General features: G+C 42.7%; 1 protein-coding gene across 2 annotated transcripts in view; it reads right to left on the bottom strand.

The window, feature by feature from the left end:
* The window catches only part of sh3rf1 (SH3 domain containing ring finger 1), a 76,804-nt gene that overhangs the window by 13,306 nt on the left and 42,887 nt on the right, over positions 1-20,611 (bottom strand). For both annotated transcript variants that reach the window (XM_039002638.1, XM_039002639.1), the window contains exons 6-8: positions 12,723-12,833; positions 8,513-8,640; positions 2,865-3,035 (exon numbers count right to left, since the gene is read on the bottom strand). In XM_039002638.1, coding sequence (XP_038858566.1) covers positions 2,865-3,035; positions 8,513-8,640; positions 12,723-12,833 — 410 coding nt within the window. The remainder of the gene's footprint in view (positions 1-2,864; positions 3,036-8,512; positions 8,641-12,722; positions 12,834-20,611) is intronic.

The following is a 20,611-nucleotide window of genomic DNA, read 5'->3' as shown; positions in this document are numbered from 1 at the left end:
GACGATCAGCTGTCCATCCTGTCTCCCTGTAGCACTATCTTAGGCGTCTCACAGTTCGGACATTGCAATTTATTGCCCTGGCCACATCTGCAGTCCTCATGCCTCCTTGCAGCATGCCTAAGGCACGTTCACACAGATGAGCAGGGACCCTGGGCATCTTTCTTTTGGTGTTTTTCAGTCAGTAGAAAGGCCTCTTTAGTGTCCTAAGTTTTCATAACTGCGACCTTAATTGTCTACCGTCTGTAAGCTGTTAGTGTCTTAACGACTGTTCCACAGGTGCATGTTCATTAATTGTTTATGGTTCATTGAACAAGCATGTGTTTAAACCCTTTACAATGAAGATCTGTGAAGTTATTTGGATTTTTACGAATTATCTTTGAAAGACAGGGTCCTGAAAAAGAGACGTTTCTTTTTTTGCTGAGTTTATATACAGTTTACGGGCACAGTATATATTACTTTAGTTCTCTTTTGTTTGTTTTTAGTCCCAGGCTTCAACTAACCTCAACCCCTCCCATCCATCCATCTCTGAACACCATCCAGTTTTGATTTCTAGCTGCAATATATTTTTCCACTGTGCTGTTTCACAAAAGTTCTGAACCTATTCATTCTAAAAGTTCCTAAAGATTGTAAATTAAAGATTTTGCTAAGAGTATTATTATATTATTGATCGGATTGACTGACGTTTCAAATCACCCAGCAGTGCTATTTGCAGCGTTAGCTCAAAGTAAATGTTGCAATTTGTCAGCCATTCCTGATCCTGAAACCAAACACAAACTATTTATGTGCAGTACCAAAACAAGTGATCTAATGATTCTGGTTAAATTATTTTAATTCCATTTAGTTTTTTTTTGGTTTTTTGTAGCCCAATGCACTGCTTCTCTAGAGAGAAATCAAATCATTCATGAAAGAAATCAAGTCAAGAACTATATAGGATGCTGGGATGAAGGGAGTTTCAGTTTCCATTAAGCAAATATTCAACCTAGTTCAGTGCAAACAATGTAATTAACTACATTGACCATAATCCATTGCTCCAGTTTTTTTCCAGATCAAAGAGGAATAGGTGAAGCGAGAGGGTTCACCCTTGCCAAACTCTGTCCAAAATAAGCCCAATGCGTTTCTATGGCCTTATTTTGTATCGAAGCTCGTCGTCTGCCTTTCCGCCTTTGGGACAACGACTCCGATTGTTTGGGCGGAGACATGAGCATCTCTCGTCATTATATAGATCTTTGGACCGATACAGCATAGACCGCATGAGAGAGGAATGTACACAACGATGAGAGAGACAGTTTGTGAAAGTATGCCTAATCTACTTTGAAGAAATAGTAAAATTATATCGTCAGACAGTTCTGCAGCATAATTAGGCAGGCTAGCTAACTAGGATGACTAAAGACAGTACAGTATGGGGAGCACAAAACATTAGATGCCTGGCTGGCTGGCTGCCTGCAACTGCCTGAGCAGATGATTACTTTAAGGAATGAAGTAATCAAATATAAATTAAGTAATATTCACAACTGAAATATTTTATTATTTCATAGCAATTTCCTATTTTTCTATTGATGTGGACCTGATCAGAGACTATGGTTGACTATTTTTGGCCTTGGAATTTCCATTAAAATTTAGTTTTTTAAATCTAAGTAACATCTTTATTTCCTAATGCATTTCATGTAAAAAAAAAAAATGTTTTATAGAAACCGAAGTTGAAAACAGTGACTCTAATAACCGAACCGAAACAACCTCAAAAAGCACTAATCGCTCAGCACTACCCTCTGAACATAAACAATCCATGTCTCTTTAAAATCGAGCACACAGCCATGCAATCTCCATAGACAAACATTGGCAGTAGAATGGCTTTACCGTCATAGGATGCCACCTTTCCAACAAGTCGGTTCGTCAAAGTGGTAGGTCACACAAGCTCACAGAACAGGGCCACCGAGTGCTAAAGCGTGTAAAAATGAACTATCCTCGGTTGCACCACTCACTACCGAGTTCCAAACTGTCTCTGGAAACAACGTCTGCAAAATAACTTCGTTGGGAGCTTCATGAAATGGGTTTACATGGCTGAGCAGCCGCACACAAGACTAAGATCACCATGCGCAATAACAAGCGCCGATTGGAATGGTGTAAAGCTCGCCGCCATTGGACTCTGGAGCAGTGGAAACGCGTTCAGTGATGGATCATGCTTCACCATCTGGCAGTCCGACTGATGAATCTGGATGAATCTAGAACACTACCTGCCCCATTGCATTGTGCCAACTGTAAAGTTTGGTGGAGGAGGAATAATGGTCTGGGGCTGTTTTTCATGGTTCGGGCTAGGCGCTTTAGTTCCAGTGAGGGGACATCTTAATGCTACAGCATACAATGACATTCTAGGTGATTTTCTGCTTCCAACTTTGATTTAACCTTTTATTTAACTAGGCAAGTCAGTTAAGAACAAATTCTTATTTTACAATAACAGCCTACCCCGGCCAAGCTCTCCCCTAACCCGGACGGCACTGGGTCAATTGTGCGCCGCTCTAAGAGACTCCCGATCACGGCCAGTTGTGATACAGCCCGGGATCGAACCATGGTCTGTAGTGACGCCTCTAGCACTGTGATGCAGTGCCTTACACCGCTGCACCACTCGGGAGCCAAACTTTGTGGCAACAGTTTGGGGAAGGCCCTTGCCTGTTTCAGCATGACAATGCCCCCATGCACAAAGCAAAGTCCATACAGAAATGGTTGGTTAAGATCAGTGTGGAAGAACTTGAGGCGGTTATAACAGCAAAGGAATGAGATGTTCGACGAGTCCGAGCCCAGTCCACATACTTTTGGTTATGTAGTGTATATGTGTGTGTGCATGCGTACGGTCTGTGTGTGTGACAGACCTGCTGACAGGGCTCATGTAGTTGCCGGGGAACACTCCTATCTTGCCAGTGTGCATGGAGGTGCCTTTGAACCATCCGTCCTGACAGCGCTCCAGCACCAGGAACATCTCTCCCTTCCTCAGCTCCAACTCATCCTCCTTACGGGGGGTGTAGGGGAACAGGGCCACGTAGCTGCAGTGGGGGGAGAGAGAGATGGGACACATCAAACACACACACGTGGCCATCGACACAGGGACTGTCCAATTAACCTCAGGAGGAAATGAATCAGACATGTTGTGGATTCAGAACATCTCGTCTGTGACATGAGCAAAATACACCCCCCTTCCACAGGCTACAGTATATCCATCAACATTTCCCCTCTCTTTCTAGTAGGCACTTACTGGCTGATCGAGATGGACATTCCCCTCTGGACTGGTCTTCCAATAGTTCAGAGAAAGCCACACTATATGTTTGTAGAGCAGGGATAGGCAACTGGCAGCCCCTTTTGTAGGCCCGCAGATCAATTACCCCCCCAAAAAAGTAAAACAAATATTCAACAATTAAAAATGCAAATGTAAAAATAAATAAAAATCTGCATAAAGAAAATTGTACTTTTCCCATCAGTGGAGTTTCCACCAAACTGATTTGTTGTACTTTTTAGCTTAAGTTTTCAAGAACCAAATAAAAAATCTGTGCTTCCATCGCATTTTCAACTCTACCGATAGTTGTCAAAAAAAACTGTTGCGCAAAAAAGCAAATGTGCCAACTCTGATCTTACATTTTTATGTGTTATTTTAAATGTAGGGCTACACTGGTCTTGGCATGTGTGCTCTAGCCAACAGCTCACAGATACAGCGCGGGTAGGCTGGTCTACATGATGACATTATGGATAAGAGTGAGAATATTTTTCATTTGTCAAATGGCAGTCAGGCATCCATAATCATGTCAACAGAATAAGACCCTCAATATTTATTGGAAAGGAGCATCAAGATCACTGTGCACTTTCACCACCCTGTGAAGTTCATCATAGCTTATTTCATCTGGCGCCTAATAAAGTGTACGGTTTCCCGAGTTGTAGTGGCAGGTACACAGAACATATCATTGAGTGACTCCAATTCTTCTTTCGAAATGGTTGTTATATTCACATCACATTTCCACCGCCATTTATCGCATAATTAATTTTAGACAAAAAGATCCCACCATGTCTAACGAACAAATGATCTGTCTGCATTTATAAAATTGAACAAAAACTTCCTGTTTCCATCACAGCTGTCGCATATAAACTGTGGATGGAAACATGGTTTCTGACAGTCAACTAAGTTAGTCTAGTCAGCTACAGTGCTTGCTAGACTAACTACAGTGCATTCGGGAAGTATTCAGATGCCTTGACATTTTGCTGTTATTGATAAAGCAGTTATTGACAAATAGACACACCCCCGCCCCCTCGTCTTACCAGACATAGCTGCTCTGTCCTGCCGATTTAAAAATGTTTTTTTCCCTCTACGCCACATGGCAAAACGAGTAGTATTTCATGAAATTAGTTATAAAATCGCAAAATCTTCTCTCCACCCCACGGCAAAATGTGTAGAATTGCAGGAAATTAGGCTAGGGCTGGCTCTGATTGCCGGTGTGTACAGTGGGGCAAAAAAGTATTTAGTCAGCCACGAATTGTGCAAGTTCTCCCACTTAAAAAGATGAGGCCTGTAATTTTCATCATAGGTACACTTCAACTATGACAGACAAAATGAGAAAAAAAATCCAGAAAATCACATTGTAGGATTTTTTATGAATTTATTTGCAAATTATGGTGGAAAATAAGTATTTGGTCACCTACAAACAAGCAAGATTTCTGGCTCTCACAGACCTGTAACAACTTCTTTAACTTCTTGTCAATATGGGGGCGCTGTTTCCACTTTGTAAAAAATCGTGCCCAAATTAAACTGCCTCGTACTCTATTCTAGATCGTACAATAAGCATATTAATATTACTATTGGATAGAAAACACACAAGTTTCTAAAACCGTTTGAATTATATCTGTGAGTAAAACAGAACTCATTTTGCAGCAAACTTCCTGACAGGAAGTGAAAGATCTGAAATCGAGGCCCTGTTCCAGGGCCTTCCTATTCAATTGCCTGAAATCTATGGATATACATGCACTTCATACGCCTTCCACTAGATGTCAACAGGCAGTGGGAGGTGGAATGGGGTGTCTAGCTTGATCTGAGGTCGAACAAGAGCTTTTGGAATGACGTGTCTGGAAATGTCATTGTCTTCGAAGGCGCGAGAAGGAACCCCAGATTGCCTTCTGAAAAGCTTTCGGTATACACGGCTAATATCTCCGGCTTTGATTTTATTTGATACATGTGATAATATCATCGTAAAGTATGTTTTTTCAATCGAGTTTTATCAGATTATTCAACGTTTATCGGGAGTTTTGGAGTTTTGCGTCGAGAGAAGATGGACATCTTCGCGCCACTTGGCTAACTATGGTTGCTAATTCGACAGGAGAAGAGGACATTCTAAAACCAAACAACGATTTATTCTAGACCAAGGACTCCTTGTACAAGATTCTGATGGAAGCTCAGCAAAAGTAGGAACCATTTATGATGTTATTTCTGTGGAAAATGTTTAGTCCTATTTTCCGCCCTTATTGCGGGCGCTGTCTCGCTATAACGTAAGCTGTTTGTTATGGTAAAGTTATTTTTTTTAAATCTAACACGGCGATTGCATTAAGAACCAGTGTATCTTTCATTTGCTGTCCAACATGTATTTTTTAGTAAAGTTTATGATGAGTTCTTTGGTCAGATTAGGTGACTGTCCAAAATATCTCCGGATAATTTGGTGAATCGATGCTACATATTCATAACGTATAACCACGGTTTGCAGCTCAAAATATGCACATTTTTGAACAAAACATAAGTGTATTGTGTAACATGATGTTATAAGACTGTCATCTGATGAAGTTGGTCAAGGTTAGTGATTAATTTTATATATTTTGCTGGTTTTTGCGAATGCTATCTATGCGGTGAATAAATGCGGTTGTGTGTTTGACTATTGTGGTAAGCTAATATAATGCTATATTGTGTTTTCGCTGTAAAACACTTAAAAAATCTGAAATATTGGCTGGATTCACAAGATGTTTATCTTTCATTTGCTGTACACCATGTATTTTTCATAAATGTTTTATGATGAGTATTTAGGTATTTCACGTTGCTCTCTGTAATTATTCTGGCTGCTTCGGTGCTATTTGTGATTGTAGCTGCAATGTAAAACTATGATTTATACCTCAAATATGCACATTTTCGAACAAAACAGATTTATTGTATAACATGTTATAATACTGTCATCTGATGAAGTTGTTTCTTGGTTAGTGACTAATTATATCTCTATTTGGTCGGTTTTGTGATAGCTACCTATGCGGTAAAAAAATTGTGAAAATATGCGGTTGAGTCTTTTGCTATTGTGGTTAGCTAATAGAAATACATTGTGTTTTCGCTGTAAAACATTTTAAAAATCAGAAATGATGGCTGGATTCACAAGATGTGTATCTTTCATTTGCTGTATTGGACTTGTGATTTCATGATATTTATATGCTAGTATTTACTTGTGGCGCTATGCTAGGCTATGCTAGTCAGCTTTTTACTGATGAGGATGCTCCCGGATCAGGGATGGTGATGAAGTAGAGGTTAAGAGGCTCCTCTGTCCTCCACTCGTTACCTGTATTAATGGCACCTGTTTGAACTTATCAGTATAAAAGACACCTGTCCACAACCTCAAACAGTCACACTCCAAACTCCACTATGGCCAAGACCAAAGAGCTGTCAAAGGACACCAGAAACAAAATTATAGACCTGCACCAGGCTGGGAAGACTGAATCTGCTATAGGTAAGCAGCTTGGTTTGAAGAAATCAACTGTGGGAGCAATTATTAGGAAATGGAAGACATACAAGACCACTGATAATCTCCCTCGATCTGGGGCTCCACGCAAGATCTCACCCCGTGGGGTCAAAATGATCACAAGAACGGTGAGCAAAAATCCCAGAACCACACGGGGGGACCTAGTGAATGACCTGCAGAGAGTTGGGACCAAAGTAACAAAGCCTACCATCAGTAACACACTACGCCGCCAGGGACTCAAATCCTGCAGTGCCAGACGTGTCCCCCTGCTTAAGCCAGTACATGTCCAGGCCCGTCTGAAGTTTGCTAGAGAGCATTTGGATGATCCAGAAGAAGATTGGGAGAATGTCATATGGTCAGATGAAACCAAAATATAACTTTTTGGTAAAAACTCAACTCGTCGTGTTTGGAGGACAAAGAATGCTGAGTTGCATCCAAAGAACACCATACCTACTGTGAAGCATGGGGGTGGAAACATCATGCTTTGGGGCTGTTTTTCTGCAAAGGGACCAGGACGACTGATCCGTGTAAAGGAAAGAATGAATGGGGCCATGTATCGTGAGATTTTGAGTGAAAACCTCCTTCCATCAGCAAGGGCATTGAAGATGAAACGTGGCTGGGTCTTTCAGCATGACAATGATCCCAAACACACCGCCCGGGCAACGAAGGAGTGGCTTCGTAAGAAGCATTTCAAGGTCCTGGAGTGGCCTAGCCAGTCTCCAGATCTCAACCCCATAGAAAATCTTTGGAGGGAGTTGAAAGTCCGTGTTGCCCAGCAACAGCCCCAAAACATCACTGCTCTAGAGGAGATCTGCATGGAGGAATGGGCCAAAATGCCAGCAACAGTGTGTGAAAACCTTGTGAAGACTTACAGAAAACGTTTGACCTCTGTCATTGCCAACAAAGGGTATATAACAAAGTATTGAGATAAACTTTTGTTATTGACCAAATACTTATTTTCCACCATAATTTGCAAATAAATTCATTAAAAATCCTACAATGTGATTTTCTTTCTCATTTTGTCTGTCATAGCTGAAGTGTACCTATGATGAAAATTACAGGCCTCTCTCATCTTTTTAAGTGGGAGAACTTGCACAATTGGTGGCTGACTAAATACTTTTTTGCCCCACTGTATATGGATGTGGGTACGTAGACCGGGGAGCCACTGCGGCCCCTCATGAGTTCACCCCATCACTGGTGTAGAGGAATACTATGGTAACGTTCTGCATGGCACAGCTGTGGCAGGGCTCCAGTGAGGTGCTGTAAAGGGAGTGGGAAAGTCACATCTCCAAGAACCTCAGAGGGGAAGAGGCTTTAAAGAACAACTGCTGACAGACAGCATAGACACTTTCACTGGTGTCAGGGAGGTGGAAATTAAGAAAAATGCAGAAACACACAAACACACTCACTTTGGGGAGGTGGGCCGTATCTAATTCCTATCAGGTGTCTGGAGTCTCTCAAAGGAGTAATGATGTGAGAGGTCCAGGGTCACAGGCAGGATCTCTGATAGGACCCAGGAGACTCCATACCCCACAGCGGTTGACCTTTCACCCTTCACCTGTGCTCTGGGTCAACCTCTGGTGTTCCACACTGACAGCTGAGCGGTCATTTAGAGGCTTGGAGAACTCCCAGAACACATTAGACGGCCCCACGCCCTAGCCATGTGTGGAACATGCTCTTAAACGGCATGTTCTCTCTGGTTTAGTGTGCTGGTACTTTATACATGGAAGAGTGTTACATGTACATCTGTGTGTATGTGTGTGTACACTCACACTGTAGGTCTTTGTCTCCCACTCTGGTCGCTTGTGCTTGGGGAAGGTCTCTGACCAGCAGCCAACGAGGCTGCTGCTCCCAGCGCTGAAGATTGTGGGGGAGGAGGTGGGGGAGGAGGGAGAGCTTCCTGTCAAAAAACAACAAAAAAACAGTCTGAAACAGAGATCGAACAGCACAGTTCACAATAAGGTTGAAGCGAATCCCTCACAAACTGCTTTGTTTGGAACCAAAAGACAGGAAACAAGTAAACAACTCACTGCCTTCAGCGCAACATGAGAGTTACATTAAAGCTCTGATGGAATGATACATGAGAACCATACCCCTTCCCTTTTAACCCATGACTAGGTGTTACATAATGAGAGAAACTGCTCGGTGAAAAGGGGATATTATTTACTCTCTGTTCAATGAGGGAGAGTATCGCTTGGCACAGAAGTTTGGTCTTGTCCCCAACTTCCCCATAGAACTGGGAAGGAATCTCCAGTGTGCTTGTTTGTTTGTTGCTATAGAAACGACACTGGGGCCTTGTGAATCCATTGCTGTGTTTAATTGGGACCATATGAAAGTCAAAACATTTCTGTAAACATTACATAGTTTAACCCTCAGGGGCGCTCCGAGCAGATTCTTCTGGGCTCTCTTATCCCCCTTGTTCTGCCTCTAACGTGACAGAAACCAGACCAAAACAACTCTTACACAATCATACACACTGACATATTGGTGTACTGGGAAAGGGGTTTGTTTTCTTCTAAACATGCAAAACTATTAATACATCTGCAGAGAAAGGCATTGTAGACAGTAAATATTTCAGGCCCCATCACCTGGAACAAGACAAATGTGTCTCAGCTTGACATTAACAGGCCTGAGGAGCAGACAGACATCGCTAACATGGAGCAGTGGAGGGGGGGGGGGGTTGAAATACATTCAGAAGAGCCTACATGCTACCATGCGTGTTTGTGTGTGCGCTGTTGACGGAGCTGAGATAATGACATTGCCTGCAGGCCAGAGAAATCATCATGTAGAGTTAGTTCCCCAGTGAAGTGGAGAGCTTAACCTTTGTGTACACATAGTCCCCTGTTCAGCAGTACCACATACCAACAAAGCCACACACAGTCAGTTGACCATGACAAAGCAGCAGATACATCAGTCTCCGCCATACACGATAGCATGTAAGTAAAGTAACATAGATCAACCTAAATACACTGCTCAAAAAAATAAAGGGAACACTTAAACAACACAATGTAACTCCAAGTCAATCACACTTCTGTGAAATCAAACTGTCCACTTAGGAAGCAACACTGATTGACAATAAATTTCACATGCTGTTGTGCAAATGGGATAGACAAAAGGTGGAAATTATAGGCAATTAGCAAGACACCCCCAATAAAGGAGTGGTTCTGCAGGTGGTGACCACAGACCACTTCTCAGTTCCTATTCTTCCTGGCTGATGTTTTGGTCACTTTTGAATGCTGGCGGTGCTTTCACTCTAGTGATAGCATGAGACTGAGTCTACAACCCACACAAGTGGCTCAGGTAGTGCAGCTCATCCAGGATGGCACATCAATGCGAGCTGTGGCAAGAAGGTTTGCTGTGTCTGTCAGCGTAGTGTCCAGAGCATGGAGGCGCTACCAGGAGACAGGCCAGTACATCAGGAGACGTGGAGGAGGCCGTAGGAGGGCAACAACCCAGCAGCAGGACCGCTACCTCCGCCTTTGTGCAAGGAGGAGCACTGCCAGAGCCCTGAAAAATGACCTCCAGCAGGCCACAAATGTGCATGTGTCTGCTCAAACGGTCAGAAACAGGGTGGTATGAGGGTGGTATGAGGGCCCGACGTCCACAGGTGGGGGTTGTGCTTACAGCCCAACACCGTGCAGGACGTTTGGCATTTTCCAGAGAACACCAAGATTGGCAAATTCGCCACTGGCGCCCTGTGCTCTTCACAGATGAAAGTAGGTTCACACTGAGCACATGAGCACGTGACAGACGTGACAGAGTCTTGAGACGCCGTGGAGAACGTTCTGCTGCATGCAACATCCTCCAGCATGACCGGTTTGGCGGTGGGTCAGTCATGGTGTGGGGTGGCATTTCTTTGTGGGGCCGCACAGCCCTCCATGTGCTCGCCAGAGGTAGCCTGACTGCCATTAGGTACCGAGATGAGATCCTCAGACCCCTTGTGAGACCATATGCTGACACATGCACATTTGTGGCCTGCTGGAGGTCATTTTTCAGGGCTCTGGCAGTGCTCCTCCTTGCACAAAGGCGGAGGTAGCGGTCCTGCTGCTGGGTTGTTGCCCTCCTACGGCCTCCTCCACGTCTCCTGATGTACTGGCCTGTCTCCTGGTAGCGCCTCCATGCTCTGGACACTACGCTGACAGACACAGCAAACCTTCTTGCCAAAGCTCGCATTGATGTGCCATCCTGGATGAGCTGCACTACCTGAGCCACTTGTGTGGGTTGTAGACTCCGTCTCATGCTACCACTAGAGTGAAAGCACCGCCAGCATTCAAAAGTGACCAAAACATCAGCCAGGAAGCATAGGAACTGAGAAGTGGTCTGTGGTCACCACCTGCAGAACCACTCCTTTATTGGGGGTGTCTTGCTAATTGCCTATAATTTCCACCTTTTGTCTATTCCATTTGCACAACAGCATGTGCAATTTATTGTCAATCAGTGTTGCTTCCTAAGTGGACAGTTTGATTTCACAGAAGTGTGATTGACTTGGAGTTACATTGTGTTGTTTAAGTGTTCCCTTTATTTTTTTGAGCAGTGTAGTTAAAACTATTATTAGGGTAGGAATGGGCATTTGAAATGTTTTGACTGTTCGAGTACTCACATGATAATCAAAAATGGGGAGAAAAAAATAATCTAATTTTAGAACTGCACTGGAGAACAAAATGTTTTATCTATAGGCCTATGCCAACAGTGCACAGCAATGCCTAATTTATCATAACCATTACAGATAACAAATCCTAATAGCTAAATTGCTCAATTCAGTCAAAAAAAAGCAAGTGCCATTTAATTTACTGAAACCGTAATATCAACTGGTTATATTATATGGTGGAACAATCTTCTAAAAGATAGTAACCTCAGCAGTAGTGCTTGCTTGTAGAAGCATATGGCTGTGCAATGGCATAGCCTTGTTTTGTTCATTTAGCAGATGCTCTTCTTTCCTGAGCCCTTATCACAGCCAAGACGCACTTATTTTAATAGTAAAAAACATGTAATATAACAAAATAAAATAATTTAAAAAGATGCTAGTGCAAAAAAGTGATGCACATCTTGAGTCTAGAACAGTTCACCTCAGAGTGATCAATTGTAACAGGGCTCAATTTGGCGAGTTGAAGAATGTTTTCAGGGCTCGAAATCTACCTTTTTGATATACAGACGCTCTACTTACTTTATTTTTCCTGTTCTTGGGAATTTTCAAAATAGATGAACAATTCCTCATTGAAAACTGCATGGTGAGCAATTACTGCCACGAAATCTGTTTGGGGAGTAGGCATATGCTTAATGAGTCTGGTGAAAATATGCTCCTTGTTTCTATCAAACTAATGTTTTTGCACACTTTCACTGTGGAACTTGTCTATGTTTAGGGGGGTTAAAGCCTAGGCTAACCAATTATAAATGGCACTAGCAGTTCGCCTAAGTGGAAAACAGACGGGATGCAATTATTCCAAAACTGCAGCTCGTTGTTGGAACTTGAGATAAAACTGTCATCATTTGGCAAGGAATGTAGCCTGTCTATCCCATCAGTCAGATATGTTTTTATAGGCATTTATTTCTGTAGTCTTAACAGGAGCACACGAGTGTGTGTAGGGAGTGGTTGGAATGCAATTGAGTGAATGAGGCATGGTGAGGAAAGGGAATTTAGGGAGAAGAACTGTATGATGCTTGGCTTGGTTTCTTTTTTGTTGTGCCCCGCAAATGCACATGTACAAATGGCACACTAGAGTTAAAGCAAATGAATGTTGTCTTCAAGACAAAATGTCACTTTCCTGTTCTGGGAGCCACAAACACATTCTACCAAATAGCTTTACAGTATTTTTAAAAAATAATTTAAAAGTAATCTCTGGCTAAAGATGGAGCTTTGACGTCTGTTCCAGTACTCATGTCCATCCCTAATTAGGGAAACCGTAGCGTAGTTGCAAGAACCCTATTGTTATATTGAACTGTTGGTGTGAATACTGTAGAATCTTTATAGAGAAGTGCACCTACCACAGCAATGGATGCGTAACTTGTCTCTGGGGGAAATGTGAACACGGTTGCCGTAGTAACAGGACTGCTGGGGGGAGGGGTCACTAGGAGTCCAGTTGTACAGATGTGTACCTGTTGAGGAGAGAAGACAAAGTCAGTCAACTTACTCAACCAATACCACTACTACTCCCCTACAATATAATACTTTCAGGCATATACATTACACACAAAACAGTGTGCTAGAACAACTATGGCATTTTTCAACGATAGTTGCAACTGAATGGAGCTCCATCAGAAGGGACAGATGTCTTGGTCAATTTGTGCCAGTCTGTCCATTCACATCCAGTCTCACATGGGTAGAAGTACTCTGTCATGAATGAACTAACAGACTAGTTATTTAATCTCTTAACCATCTCACACATGGCGTTAAAATGTCCCATTGAATGGAAATGTCGCCTTCACAGCAGCGGTGAACCCAATTGGCCAAATCAAGCTGTGCTAGTGTCCCAATAACCAGATTGGCTGGGTTAGGTCATATGACTGCCAAGCACACGTTTTAATTGGCTGGGTGAAGACAGGTGAGTGCTCAAGTCTCTTGCTGAGAGACGGGGAACCCCAGCAGTGTGACACTGACTCATTCACTGTGGCTGTCCTGGTAACAGGGCGATTCTGTTGGACACAGTCTCCTTGTACCCTGTACTCTCCATCACTCCATGCATGACTGCCCCAGACAGAGCAGAGCTGCCTTTCTGGGTGAATCATTACAGAGGACCCACCTCAGACTCAATCAACTGTACCATGTGGAAGGGGAAGGTGCAATCAGGCAAGACAGAAAGTACTCAGCTATATCTATCTGTGTTGTGCATTTTGTTAAACATGTGTATGAGCTACATGGAACATGTGTGTGTGTGTGTGTACAACACGGGCACATCAATTACACTGGAAATTAACTGAAAATGTTCAGTTTTACAACAGGTCTGTTTTCATATACTGCAGGCTCCTTTATACATCTGACATAAAAGCAGTAGACAGAAGGTGTGTTCATTTCCATACACTCCCTCTGGCACTCCAGGAAACGACTGCTTCCCTTTCTGTCTGCTTTGAAGGAGGGAGAGAAGAGGAGCGAGAGAAAAGGAGAGATACCGAGCCACACAGATTTCGTCTAGGGAGTCTGTCTTTTTATGTGTTTTTATTAAACACATTCATCTATAAATCAAACCCATCTTAAGTCCTATAGCTTCCAGGTGTGCATGGGAGGTTCTATAATACTGAGTGTGTCTAGTTCATAATTAGGGCAGATAAAGCCAGGTCTGGAGAGTTGAACATGATTCTCCCCTCATCACCCTGTGGGTCCACAGCTTTAGTGAGAGATGGGTCACCCCAACATGAAAAGAACTGTCTGCACACACACAAACAAACATGCTCTGATAGCATAGTCAACACACACATACGAGAGCACTAAGGGATGCCACCAGTTGTAGAAGGGCTTTGTGTGGCTGCTGTTTCCGAGGGGAAGCTGTGGGTAAATCATGCCAGTGTGTCTGCGCTGTGTTGCAGCCCTGAGCCCCGGAACGTGAGACAGAAGAGGACGCTAGGGTTGGGCGGTATACCATATACCGGTATTGATGCACGGACCATTTCATTTTTTTAAATATTTTTTTTTCACCTAGTTTTGTCCCATGGAATAAATGTTGTAGATCTTAATGTTTTTCCTCATAATCCTGGACTATCGGACCACCATTTTATTACGTTTGCAATCGCAACAAATAATCTGCTCAGACCCCAACCAAGGAGCATCAAAAGTCATGCTATAAATTCTCAGACAACACAAAGATTCCTTGATGCCCTTCCAGACTCCCTCTGCCTACCCAAGGACAAAAATCAGTTAACCACCTAACTGAGGAACTAAAATTAACCTTGCGCAATACCCTAGATGCAGTTGCACCCCTAAAAACTAAAAACATTTGTCATAAGAAACTAGCTCCCTGGTATACAGAAAATTCCCGAGCTCTGAAGCAAGCTTCCAGAAAATTGGAACGGAAATGGCGCCACACCAAACTGGAAGTCTTCCGACTAGCTTGGAAAGACAGTACCGTGCAGTATCGAAGAGACCTCACTGCTGCTCGATCATCCTATTTTTCCAACTTAACTTCCCTAGGGTAGGGGGTCAGCATTCAGAATTTTGGATGAAAAGCATGCCCAAATTAAACTGCTAGCTACTCATCCCCAGAAGATAAGATATGCATATTATTAGTAGATTTGGATAGAAAACACTCTGAAGTTTCTAAAACTGTTTGAATCATGTCTGAGTATAACAGAACTTATTTAGCAGGCGAAACCCTGAGGACAAACCATTCAGATTTTTTTTGTTTTTGAGGTCACTCTTTTCAGTGAGTTTTCATTGGGAAACCAGATTTTTAAGGGACCTTCTTGCAGTTCCTACCGCTTCCACTGGATGTCAACAGTCTAGAAATTGGTTGAGGTTATTCCTTTGTGTAATGAAGAAGTACAGCCATCTTGAAGGAGGGTCACTCGAAGTGTCCTGTTTGTTAGAAGCGCATGACCAGAAAGCTAGCTACAGTTGGTTTTAATCCTGTATTGAACACAGATCATCCCGTCTTCAATTTGATCGATTATTTACGTTAAAAAATACCTAAAGTTGTATTACAAAAGTAGTTTGACATTTTTTGGCAAAGTTTACAGGTAACCTATGAGATATTTTGTAGTCACGTTTCACAATTTGGAACCGGTGTTTCTCTGGATCAAACGCGCCAAATAAATGGACATTTTGGATATATATCGACGGAATTAATAGAACAAAAGGACCATTTGTGATGTTTATGGGAAATATTGGAGTGCCAACAACAGAAGCTCGTCAAAGGTAAGGCATGAATTATATTTTTATTTCTGCGTTTTGTGTCGCGCCTGCAGGGTTGAAATATGCTTCTCTTTGTTTACAATGGTGCTATCCTCAGATAATAGCATCATTTGCTTTCGCCGAAAAGCCTATTTGAATTCTGACGTGTTGGCTGGATTCACAACCAGTGTAGCTTTAATTTGGTGTCTTTCATGTGTGATTTAATGAAAGTTAGATTTTTATAGTAATTAATTTGAATTTGGCGCTCTGCATTTTCTCTGTCTTTTTGCCAAGTGAGACAGTAGTGTCCCGCCTAAACTCAGATTTTTGGATATAAATATGAACTTTACCGAACAAAACATACATGTATTGTGTAACATGAAGTCCTAGTGTCATCTGATGAAGATCAAAGGTTAGTGATTAATTTTATCTCTATTCCTGCTTTTTGTTACTCCTCTCTTTGGCTGAAAAAATGGCAGTCTTTTTCTGTGACTTGGCTTTAACCTAACATAATCGTTTGGTGTGCTTTCGTCGTAAAACCTTTTTGAAATCGGACACTTTGGCTGGATTTACAACAAGTGTATCTTTAAAATGGTGTAAAATACTTGTATGTTTGAGGAATTTAAATTATGGGATTTCATTTGTTTTGAATTTGGCGCCCTGCAGTTTCACTGGCTGTTGACGAGGTGGGACGCTACCGTCCCACATACCCTAGTGAGGTTAATTGAGGAAAATAAGAACAATTCGAAATTTATTTTTGATACTGTTGCAAACCTAACTAAAAAGCAGCATTCCCCAAGTGAGGATGGCTTTCACTTCAGCAGTGATAAATTCATGAACTTCTTTGAGGAAAAGATCATGATCATTAGAAAGCAAATTACGGACTCCTCTTTAAATCTGCGTATTCCTCCAAAGCTCAGCTGTCCTGAGTCTGCACAACTCTGCCAGGACCTAGGATCAAGGGAGACACTTAAGTGTTTTAGTACTATATCTCTTGACACAATGATGAAAATAATCATGGCCTCTAAACCTTCAAGCTGCATACTGGACCCTATTCCAACTAAACTACTGAAAGAGCTGCTTCCTGTGCTCGGCCCTCCTATGTTGAACATAATAAACGGCTCTCTATCCACCGGAGGTGTACCAACTGTACTTATCTGTCGGAAAGATATCAGTTTGTCTCTGTGAATGGTTTGTCCTCTGACAAATCAACTGTACATTTCGGTGTTCCTCAAGGTTCCGTTTTGAGACCACTATTGTTTTCACTATATATTTTACCTCTTGGGGATGTCATTCGAAAACATAATGTTATCTTTCACTGCTATGCGGATGACACAGAGCTGTACATTTCAATGAAACATGGTGAAGCCCCAAAATTGCCCTCGCTAGAAGCCTGTGTTTCAGACATAAGGAAGTGGATGGCTGCAAACGTTCTACTTTTAAACTCGGACAAAACAGAGATGCTTGTTCTAGGTCCCAAGAAACAAAGAGATCTTCTATTGAATCTGACAATTAATCTTGATGGTTGTAAAGTTGTCTCAAATAAAACTGAAGGACCTCGGCGTTACTCTGGACCCTGATCTCTCTTTTGACGAACATATCAAGACTGTTTCAAGGAAAGTTTTTTTGCATCTACGCAACATTGCAAAAATCTGAAACTTTCTGTCCAAAAATGATGCAGAAAAATGTATCCATGCTTTTGTTACTTCTAGGTTAGACTACTGCAATGCTCTACTTTCCGGCTACCGGGATAAAGCACTAAATAAACTTCAGTTAGTGCTAAATACGGCTGCTAGAATCCTGACTAGAACCCAAAAAATGTATCATATTACTCCAGTGCTAGCCTCCCTACACTGGCTTCCTGTTAAGGCAAGGGCTGATTTCAAGGTTTTACTGCTAACCTACAAAGCATTACATGGGCTTGCTCCTACCTATCTTTCCGATTTGGTCCTGCCGTACATACCTACACGTACGCTACGGTCACAAGACGCAGGCCTCCTAATTGTCCCTAGAATTTCTAAACAAACAGCTAGAGGCAGGGCTTTCTCCTATAGAGCTCAATTTTTATGGAATGGTCTGTCTACCCATGTGAGAGACGCAGACTGGGTCTCAACCTTTAAGTCTTTACTGAAGACTCATCTCTTCAGTTGGTCATATGATTGAGTGTAGTCTGGCCAGGAGTGTGAAGGTGAACGGAAAGGCTCTGGAGCAACGAACCGCCCTTGCTGTCTCTGCCTGGCCGGTTCCCCTCTCTCCACTGGGATTCTCTGCCTCTAACCCTATTACAGGGGCTGAGTCACTGGCTAACTGGTGCTCTTTCATGCCGTACCTAGGAGGGGTGTGTCACTTGAGTGGGTTGAGTCACTGACGTGATCTTCCTGTCTGGGTTGGAGCCCCCCCTTGGGTTGTGCCGTGGCGGAGATCTTTGTGGGCTATACTCGGCCTTGTCTCAGGGTGGTAAGTTGGTGGTTGATATCCCTCTAGTGGTGTGGGTGCTGTGCTTTGGCAAAGTGGGTGGGGTTATATCCTTCCTGTTTGGCCCTGTCCGGGGGTATCATCGGATGGTGCCACAGTGTCTCCTGACCCCTCCTGTCTCAGCCTCCAGTATTTATGCTGCAGTAGTTTATGTCGGGGGCTAGGGTCAGTTTGTTGTATCTGGAGTACTTCTCTTGTCTTATCCGGTGTCCTGTGTGAATTTAAGTATGCTCTCTCTAATTCTCTCGGAGGACCTGAGCCCTAGGACCATGCCTCAGGACTACCTGGCATGATGACACTTTGCTGTCCCCAGTCCACCTGGCCGTGCTGCTGCTCCAGTTTCAACTGCTCTGCCTGCGGCTATGGAACCCTGACCTGTTCACCGGACGTGCTACCTGTCCCAGACCTGCTGTTTTCAACTCTCTAGAGACAGCAGGAGCAGTAGAGATACTCTGAATGATCGGCTATGAAAAGCCAACTGACATTTACTCCTGAGGTGCTGACTTGCTGCACCCGACAACCACTGTGATTATTATTATTTGACCCTGCTGGTCATTTATGAACATTTGAACATCTTGGCCATGTTCTGTTATAATCTCCACCCGGCACAGCCAGAAGAGGACTGGCCACCCCTCATAGCCTGGTTCCTCTCTAGGTTTCTTCCTAGGTTTTGGCCATTCTAGGGAGTTTTTCCTAGCCACCGTGCTTCTACACATGCATTGCTTGCTGTTTGGGGTTTTAGGCTGGGTTTCTGTACAGCACTTTGAGATATCAGCTGATGTAAGAAGGGCTATATAAATACATTTGATTTTGATTTGATATTTAACCAGGTAGGCAAGTTGAGAACAAGTTCTCATTTACAATTGCGACCTGGCCAAGATAAAGCAAAGCAGTTCGACACATACAACACAGAGTTAAACATGGAGTAAAACAAACATACAGTCAATAATACAGTAGAAAAATAGGTCTATATACAATGTGAGCAACTGAGGTGAGATAAGGGAGGTAAAGGCAAAAAAAAGGCCATGGTGACGAAGTAAATACAATATAGCAAGTAAAACACTGGAATGGTTTGAGTTTTATAACGGTAGTTTGGTTTGTTAAATGTGATAGTTTACTCCACTATTTGAGTCATCTCTCAGCTCTCTCTCCATGCCGCATTCCACACAGACCTAGCCCCACCCCGTCACTCAAGGAGCACATTTGTTGTTGCTCGACCATGAGACATTTGCTTTCATTCTGCATGGTCATGCATCAATGTTGAGGCAATTTTCTGCTTGCTTCTTAATATAAATCCACAAGCGTTCTATAATTAATTTGTTTCTTACATGTGCAAACATCTACATAGTTTGTTTTTCATTAGCAAGTTGTGGCTAAATCGTATTAGCCGCTAATGCTAATCGCAAGTAAGATGGCTAGCTAATAAATGTACTGAGTCCGAGCAAACACTAGTAAGATGGCTAGCTGTTGCCAGATAATAGAATGTTAATTTCTCTACCATAAGCCACCTCCAATGTCATTTTAGACAATTTGGTAATACGACCAACCGGCCTCAACTGCAGACTGCGTGTATGGCGTTGTGTGGGCGAGCGTTTGGATATTTTATTAGGATCCCCACTAGCTGTTGCAAAAGCAGCAGCTACTCTTCCTGGGGTCCACACAAAACATAATGACATAATACAGAACATCAAGACAAGAACAGCTCAAGGACAGAACTACATACATGTTTTTAAAAGACACACGTAGCCTACATATGCATACACACATGCATACACAAACTATCTAGGTCAAATAGGGGAGAGGCGTTGTGCCGCGAGGTGTTGCGTCATCTGTTTTTTTTAAACCAGGTTTGCTGTTAATTTGAGCAATATGAGATGGAAGGAAGTTCCATGCAATAAGGGCTCTATATAATACTGTATGCTTTCTTGAATTTGTTCTGGGGACTGTAAAAAGACCCCTGGTGGCATGTCTGGTGGGATAAGTGTGTGTGTCAGAGCTGTGTGTAAATTGACTATGCAAACAATTTGGGATTTTCAACACTTTGTTTCTTAGAAAACGAAGTAGTGATGCAGTGAGTCTCTCCTCAACTCTCAGCCAAGAGAGACTGGCATGCATTGTATTTATATCAGCCCTCTGATTACAATTAAGAGCAAAATGTGCTGCTCTGTTCTGGGCCAGCTGCAGCTTAACTAGGTATTTCCTTGCAGCACGACCACACGACTGGACAATAATCAAGATTAGACCAAACTAGAGCCTGCAGAACTTGCTTTTTGGAGTGTGGTGTCAAAAAAGCAGAGCATCTCTATTTTGTGGCCAGACCTCTACCCATCTTTACAACCATTGAATCTGTTTTGACCATGACAGTTTACAATCTAAGGTAACACCAAGTCATTTTGTCTACTGAAATTGTTCAACAGCCACACCATTCATTAACAGATTCAGCTGAGGTCTAGAACTTAAGGAATGATTTGTACCAAATACAATGCTCTTAGTTTTAGAGAAGTTCAGGACCAGTTTATTACTGGCCACCCATTCCAAAACAGACTGCAACTCTTTGTTAACGGTTTCAGTGACTTCA

This window comes from Salvelinus namaycush, chromosome 10, assembly GCF_016432855.1.
Source record: "Salvelinus namaycush isolate Seneca chromosome 10, SaNama_1.0, whole genome shotgun sequence".
NCBI lineage: Eukaryota > Metazoa > Chordata > Actinopteri > Salmoniformes > Salmonidae > Salvelinus > Salvelinus namaycush.
This window is presented reverse-complemented; position numbering and strand designations above follow the sequence as displayed.